General features: G+C 35.0%; 2 protein-coding genes across 2 annotated transcripts in view; one reads left to right on the top strand and one right to left on the bottom strand.

Moving 5' to 3' along the window:
- Nucleotides 1-1,689, bottom strand: part of LOC104803714 (pentatricopeptide repeat-containing protein At1g74900, mitochondrial) — a 2,526-nt gene extending 837 nt beyond the window's left edge. Inside the window, exon 1 of the mRNA XM_010527736.2 lies at nt 1-1,689. Within this exon, the coding sequence (XP_010526038.1) occupies nt 142-1,593 (1,452 nt within the window). The 5' untranslated portion in view covers nt 1,594-1,689 and the 3' untranslated portion in view covers nt 1-141.
- Nucleotides 1,690-6,451: 4,762 nt separating this feature from the next.
- On the top strand, nt 6,452-8,453 carry LOC104803713 (F-box only protein 13). The gene is made up of 2 exons (XM_010527735.1): nt 6,452-6,655; nt 7,018-8,453. The coding sequence occupies exon 2, from the start codon at nt 7,018-7,020 to the stop codon at nt 8,269-8,271; it is 1,254 nt and encodes a 417-aa protein (XP_010526037.1). The 5' UTR covers nt 6,452-6,655; the 3' UTR covers nt 8,272-8,453.
- The last annotated feature ends 99 nt before the right edge of the window (nt 8,454-8,552 follow it).

The following is an 8,552-nucleotide window of genomic DNA, read 5'->3' as shown; positions in this document are numbered from 1 at the left end:
TTTCCCTACCGATCTCTGGTTTGTTTAAGTAAAGCATCACTGATGCTTTTGTCGACAAGAAATCAGTCTCTACAGTCTCACTTCATGAGAGATTGATATAGACAGAGAAGGTGACTCTCCTTTTCACATAAAACCAAGGTTTTACAGTCTGAACTGCCGGAGAAGCCGACCACCAGTTTTACTCTGCACTCTCAAGATTTCCTTTGCAAAAGACTGATTCCCGGTTAACAAAAGCCCATCCAAAACTCGATTAAAAGTGAATTTCCTCGGTATAAACCCCCTCTCTACCATCTCAATCAAAAGTTTACCAGCCACCACCATATCTTCTGGTCTTTTTCTCACAAACATGGCACTTATCACTATGTTATATGTGTCGAGATTAGGCAGGCAATCCCCACTGCCCATCTTCTCGAACAAATCCAACGCCCTGTCGATCTCTCCGCAATCAGAATCATATCTTATCATAATGTTATACGTCTGGACATTTGGCTCACAACCTTCTTTCTTCATCCTCTGCATAAGCTCCACTGACCGATCAAATTGTCCTGCATGACACAACCCCCGAATCAACACATTATAAGTCGTCACATTCGGTTCGTACCCTTTCCTCGACATCTCCTCAAAGACCACAATTGCATTTTCCACACTATCCTTCTTACACAACACCTGGATCAAAGCATTGTAAGTGGCTACAGAAGGAAGGACTCCTTCTCTAATCATCTCGTCAAAAACATTTCTAGCCCGTTTGATCTCCCCTGCAACGCCAAACCCGTGAACCACGGTTGTATAAGTAATGACATCGATCTCACGTTTTCGTTTCTTCATCTCCAAGAAAAACTTCCAAGCTTGGTCAACCTGTCCAGCCCGGAAAAACCCTTTGAGCATTGTGTTGTAAGTGGTCAAATTAGGGTTTATCCCTCTCTCCACCATCTCCTTCAACACCTCCAACGCCTTGGGAGTTCGTTTGACCAAACACCAACCATTAACAATCACATTATACGTAACTACGTCAACACTAAATCTTCCTCTAAGAGCCCTAAACAATCCATAAGCTTTCTCCACGCGTTTGGACTTGCACAGCAAATCGAGAATCGTATTGAAAGAACTCAAATCCTGGAAACACCCATGTTCGTGCATGTTCAGAAAGAGCTTCACTGCACGGTCGGGTTTTCCGGCGGAGGCGTACCTCTCGGCGACGATGGAGAAAGTCCTCGGCGAAGGACCGAGACGAAGGGAACGCATGCGGTGGATGAGGGACCACACAGCAGAGTGCAGGCGGAGACGGGCGGCGATGTCGACGGCGAGGTCGAAGGAGGAGGCAGCGTGGACGTAGACGCGGTGGTTGCGGTCAAGGAGGTTGAAGAAATCGAGGGCTTTGGGTCCGTGGTTCCATAGCCGCTTGAGGACGGAGTCGACAAGGGATGGAGTCCATTTGATGGTCGAGGAGATTAGGGCTTCGGTTAGGGTTTTGTGGGTTGTGGTCGGGGAGAGGATGAACTTAGCTATGGCGGCGGCGGATTCCGGTGGCGGGGAAGGCGGTCTCCGGTGAGTCTCGGCGGCGGCACAGAAGGATTTAGTGAAGACACAGCGCATTATTGTCGGGACAGTGGAAGAGACTCGGCCGATTTAACGGAGTCGTTCGCGACTCGGGAAAACGCACAAACGGGTCATCGAGTCGAAGTATTTGGTTCTAATTCAAAAAAAAAATTATGCTGAATTAATTAAATTTGCCAAAAACGTACAAACGGTTCATATAATTATGCTGAATTAGGGATGTCAAAGGTGCCGGCTCGTACTAGCTCGGGACCCGCTCGTTTCGAGTCAGTTTATTTTCAGCCCAGCTCGTTAAGTCCATTTTTATTTGGGCTAGAAAATTCCTGGCTCAACCTAAATCACTTAGCTCGCGAGCCGGCTCCCGAATCGGTTCATATTTTTCTAAATATCTAAAAAAAATCATATCAAATTATATAAAATCATATCCAAATGATATATCAACATAAAAAGAACATACCAATATATTCAAATCATATTTATATTCACAATCACAATCCATATACAAAAAATCATTTTTAAATAGATAAAATCATAATCCATCCATTTACAAAAAACCATTTTCAGATCTTAATCCATCCATATACAATTAGATCTTAATCCATGTACAAAAAACTATATTCAGATCCGAATCTATACATAAAAAATTATCTCCAAATCAAAATATTATACCAACAATATCAACACTTTCAAGTTTCAACATAAAATTTTTTTTTTTACTCCAGCCCGGGAGCCAGCCGAGCTAGCTCGTTTGGGCTCGGCTCGTGGCGAACTGGCTCACTCTACCCATTTTTATTTGGGTTCAGATATTCTTGGCTCGTCTCGGTAAAAAATGAGCCAACATCGAGCCGGCTCGCGAACTCGGCTCGTTTTGACATCTCTATGCTGAAATAATTTTATTTTTAATATATATATATACATATTAATTTAAATAAATTATTTAATTTAAATTTTGTTTAAAATGATAATGTGATACAATTAAATGATGATGTGTGTATAATTGAAAAATCATGTTACATCATCATTTTTATTTGAATTGTTAAAAGCGAAAAAATTTCCGTAAATTTTTAAAAAATTCAAGATTTTATTGGTTAATCATATAATTTTTTTCATCGATATGAAGAAGAGTACAGTATTTTTTTAGGAATTTTTCATTAGAATATTATATTTTAAAATTTTTAAAACTCAAAAAATTTCTCTGCCGGCCTAATCCATTCGCTTGGGAGTATTTTTTTAATAAAAAAAAACTGAAATCTAATTGGGCCTAGTAGCCTATAATATCTGATGAAGAACGTGGGCCTTAAGACTCGAATGACAATGTAGGCCCAAAGTCTTACTCGGCCCAGTGCTTTGAAAACTCCAAGTCCAAGTGCGTTGATTCCGTTCAAATTTCTTCATGACTTGTAATTAGCAATTTCTATTATCTTTTCCTTTGCCGAATCGGAAAAATTGGGTAGTCCCAGTGTGGCTGATCATCCCATGATATTAAAAATATAAAAATATCATCGAACAAATTGATGAGTTCATCCATCCACACATGTTCACAACTCACAAGACACCAGACATTAAAAATAATCCCATATAAATTATATAATCCGTTAATAATCTCCAATAAAATTTTTAAATCGTATATTTTTAATATAAAATGTATCTAATTTGATTTATTATTATTATTATTATCATTATAATTTTAGTTTTTATGTATTACTCTTTAAGTAAAAAGCGAATTGAGAAATTGATATAGGATTGATTCTTCCTATAAATTTCTAAATTTTTTTAAAAAAAATTGTTTTAGTACAATATAGATATATGGACAAAAAAATGTCTAATAACAACGAGAGCGAATTTAAATTCTATGTATTTTCACCTAATAAAAATTAAAGGTGTTTATATTAAATTAGGGAGAAATTGATTTGAAAATATCGAGATTAGTTTGGGAGGCAACATCGAGATCTCTGCAACGACCAGACAAGAGTCATAGCCTCTGTTCGCAACGAAGACAATGGAAAAAGAGTTCGCCATTACCTGCTTTTTCTTTGTCCTAAATAATTTTTAAATTTCACATTATAAATTATGATGAATAACTATAGAATTAGTTAAAATATAAAAATTATAAATTTATATTTTTCCAAACTTTACCATCTATAATTTTTTAACGATTATTATTATTATTATCTGAAATAATCAATTATATTTATTTTACATTTTCATTTCTGAATCTTTGTCATTTCCAACATCGATTTATTTATGTAAAAAAAAAAGTATTGATATTTTAAAAGATATGTAAAATTATAAAATCCAAGTGTTGATAGATTTATTTTCTTTTACATTATTTTATTGGGAAACAAGTTCTGGGCATTGACTTTGGATTTGGCACAAAAGCCAAAGCAAGAAGAGATTCCTCAACGAGGCAACAAAGTAACACTCTCTCTTTTGCTTTTCCCTCCCTCTTTAACCGATTTTATTTTATTTTGTCCCGGCTATGTATATTTCTTTTTTTTTTGTTAATGCTAATCCTAATATAATAAAAAGAAAAAAAAAACTTGTCAAATAGATACACAAGAAAAGTTTAAATAGTAGGTTAGATTCCATTATAGAACTAACGATAATAAATTTGCTTCAAATTCCGGAATTTACTTATGTTTGATCAAATTTTTCTCATATTTTGATAGGTTTTATTAAAACATTATCCAATATTTCAAAGCAAAATGTCGTATTTAATATATATTTTTTCAATTAAAACTCTCAAGAATTTTGTCAATAGAGATGTTGTAAATGAAAACAAAATGACATGGTTTTTTGCCCATGACTTCAAAAAAAAAAAGTGCAACTTGTTCTTGGGTACTTTGTGTTATTCTTTGGACGGATGAGTTTGACAAATGACAAGAAAACAAAGGACTTTCTTGGTTTTATTGAATATATATATAATATATTGATTTATACATAGAAAATACGGCAAAAAAACATTAGTATGATATAAGTGTGATACGTACTTTTTTTTTCAAAAGGTAAAAAAAAGAAAAAAATATATAAAAAAGAGAAGAAGACAACCCACACGAATAGCCACTTTTGAAATGTTAGACAACACACACAAATTGTAAACCTTTTTCTCTTTTGCTTTTGTCTTTGTCTTTAATCGCTCGTGGGAGTCCAATGTATTCGTGCGTTAATTGTGGTATTTATGTATAATTTATACTTTTATTGTTTTTTTATAATTATTTTTATTTTAAAAAATAATTATTATTGTGTGTATATGCATGTAGTAATGAAAAAATCAGAATTTATTATAGCAAATTAAATGCGGATTCATCTAGTATATTATTCTAAAATAATATCTAACATATAGAACAATTTTAAAGTTTTCCTATGTGTTTTTAGTATTATATGAATATAGTTTCTCATGGTAAGAGTTATCGTTGATGATTTTTTCAGAAGTCTAATTTAAAATATTTTTACTTTTTTTTAATAAACCTTCTTCATATGTATATGATCTATAAATATGTATAATACCTCTCATTGTCTATAGGTTCCTAGGCCAAATTATAAAAAAAAAAAATCCGAATGCATACTACTTTCAAAATTTTAAATTCAATTTCATATTCGATGTGACCATTTTTTGTGTGTGTTTTATATTTGACAAAACAAAATATTAATGCATCACTCAACTTGTCATTTTTATCAATAAGCTGTTGTTGTTTCATAATGATTTCCAACAACAATTGCTTTTGGGCCACTCTTACCGAATGACATATGGAATTGTCTGTTTATCCAAATCAAATTAGGATGTGCCATGTTTTATTTTGTATGGTTTATATTCGGATTTAATTATTTCAATATTTAAAAAAATTAAATATATTCTATTTTCTACGTTAATTTTTGAATCGATTAGGATTTTATTCAATTCACTTTGGATTTAAATCAGTAAAAAGACATTCATTTTTTAAATTCGTTTTTATTTGATTATTTATTTTATAGTTGAATTTTAATTTGATTTATATATGACGTCCAAAATTTGACTAATATGTATTATTCTGATCATATAATCACATATAGAAAAGGGTTATGTATAGAAATAATTTTACCAAAATGAGAGTATTTTGGATATTTTCTTCATTAAATTGTTCATATGAGTTTATTACTAACTATCGCAAATAGATTAATGGTCGAGAAATATCATGGTTTTAGGTGATCTACTTTAATTTTTTTTGGATTATATACTTTAAAATTTTAAGATTATATTTAAATTGAGCTCTAAAAAAATGACGTTCTAATTTAATTGAAACTGCAATCATATAATAGTATTAACGATTAAAAATTACATAGGTTTGATGTAAACTTATAAATCATAGGTATAAACTATAACATCAGACAACATATTTTAGATTTTAAAATCATATTATATGAAAGATGTGCCAAAAATCGAATCTTTTTTAATCGATAAAGACAACTTAAATTTTTTGTTAGATACTCTATATATTTAGATAAAAATTTAGTTTTTGATGAATTGAACAACATATATTTATATTAATATTGAATTTAAAATCTATTATATATTTTTAATTAAAAATGTAATAAATAAAAATTTAAAATAAATAGTTCTGTTTAAAAAATTAAAAGTGAATCCAAACTAAAATATAATCTAATATAAATATGAATATGTTTATATATTTTCAAAATCAATAAATATAAAACCAAGAAAATAGGAAATTTCATAACATCAAATATTGTTATTTTCTGATTTCAAAATTTTATTTTTATTACCATGATTTTCCTCCTAATCTAATTTTTTAGGAATATATTGTTTACAAGTATGTCAAAATTTACTGGATTTTTTGTGTGTGGTCACAGCATAATATATTTGTCTCTCTCTCCCCTTGGTAACTTTGTGGATTGTCAACGCTTCAAAAGAGGAGCGTAGGAAGCTTCCTCCTCTCTCTCCCTCTCCCCAATGGCGCAACAAATGTTCTCTCTTTAAAACCCCTAACCAAAGATCCTCCCAGTGTCTGACCCCCTGTGTTGCTTTACTCTCTCTCCCTCTCTCTGTGAAGTCCAACGCTGCAATTTGAGCTCTTGAGCCAGAAGAAGATAAGCTAAAACTGAGAAGGTTGGATCATTTTCTGCCTCTTCTCTTTCTGGGTTTCTCAATTTCTACCAAATCCTTTTTTCTGTTCGGTGGGCTTTTGGTTTCAGTTTTGCTTTCGCTTCCAATTGCTTAAGATTTTGGTGAATTTCCTTCAGATTCGTCCTGCTTTAACAGACCCATGAACGATTTCTTCTGGGTTTTCTCCAATTTCCTGACTTTGACGAGAAATTTGCTTTCTTTTCGAGTAGTTGGAATTGGAATCGAATTCTACTCCACGAGAAAAAACCCAGAATCTTGCGAAAATCTCTTACCCATTTTCTTACAGAACAAGGCTTGGACTTTTGGAGAGATTTCACTTCTGATTGATGTTCTTCTCTTGGCAGATGGGATTCTCAGGTTGTAAAAGAAAACGGCGAGAAGATGATAAAGATACCTCATCAACAGCAACTGGTTTCGCCATGGATGAGCTCAACGACGACATTCTCGAGAAGGTCCTCTCATGGCTTCCAACCTCGACTTTCTTCCGCCTTAGCTTCGTCTGCAAGAGATGGAAATCAATGGCGGAATCACGAAGCTTCAAGCTCGCTTGCTCCCAGATTCGCTCTCGTGACCCTTGGTTCTTCATGGTGGACAGCAACCTCTCTCTCTCCTTCCTCTTCGATTCCTCCGACAGCAACTGGAGAAACCTTAGCCACTGTCCCTCTCTCCCTAACCGGAATCTCATGCCCGTCGCCTCCTCCGGCGGCTTACTCTGCCTCCGCCACGGCGTCTCCGGCGACTTCCTCGTGGTTAATCCCGTCACCGGAGCTTCTCGTGAGGTCCCTCCTCTCATCTCTCGAGATCAAGAACCTCTTCACGCCGTTGCAATGACGACAAAATCTACTTGTCATGATCATTCTTACCCTAATTACAAGCTCATCGCTATCTCTGGAGAGATGTCGAGACTCTCTTTCAGAGTCTACGATTCGAGATCCGGTTCTTGGGGCGAAGAAGAGATCGGATTTGCTAAGAACGTAGACGATTTCGACAGTGGTATTTCATCTGAATCCGATTCCAATGACGAGAACGGTACAGTTTACTTCCTGAGCAAGGCAGGGAATGTTATGGCCACCAATCTTCAGCGAAACCCTTCGAAGCAATACTCGTCAGTTATAACCCTAAGAGACGGAGAAGAGATCGTGTATTTCTTCAGCCCTTCGGGAAGTATCGTTTCCTGCAACATCACGAAGAGATCCTTCACCGAGCTCCCGAGGCTTCTGCCGCCATTGATGGAGTACTCCATAGACATGGTGGAGTGTAATGGAAATATGTTTGTGATTCTTCTGTCCGAATTCTTCGAAAGCTCGAGCTTGAGGGTTTGGAGACTCGACGAGAAGAACAAGAACTGGGTTCAAGTTGCGATGATGCCTCCCGCAATGTCGCATGAGTTATTCGGGAAAAAGGGCGACATAAACTGTGTCGGAACACGTGGTAGGATGCTCGTTTGCTTCAATTCACCCGAGATGTTTCGATATTTCACATATGATTTGGTCGCGGACGAGTGGAGTGAGCTTCCCAGATGCTTCAAGAAGGATAACGAAGCTGCAGATTTCGTTTCGGCTCTCGCGTTTGAGCCCAGAATCGAGGTTTCGGTATGAGTTCAGATCAATTCCGGTTTGTTTCTATAGGTGTTTGATGTTAGGACAAGTTGTTTTTGGTGGGTTTAGGGTTTGTTCAAGGCTGCTGTGTGTATTCTTTTGATGACCAGTTTGTAACATTGGATCTGTCTCACATTTTTATGTATTAACAGTGATTGTTCTTTAAACCCATTTGATCTTAAGCCAAGATTATCGAGGAGAAAACGGATGAATTTAGATCGAATTTACTATAAAAAACAGAGCATGTTTGATCTGATTATGTTAATGGCAAGAGAGTTGCA

Source organism: Tarenaya hassleriana, unplaced genomic scaffold, assembly GCF_000463585.1.
Source record: "Tarenaya hassleriana unplaced genomic scaffold, ASM46358v1 Cleome9, whole genome shotgun sequence".
In the NCBI taxonomy this organism is placed as follows: Eukaryota; Viridiplantae; Streptophyta; class Magnoliopsida; order Brassicales; family Cleomaceae; genus Tarenaya; species Tarenaya hassleriana.
This window is presented reverse-complemented; position numbering and strand designations above follow the sequence as displayed.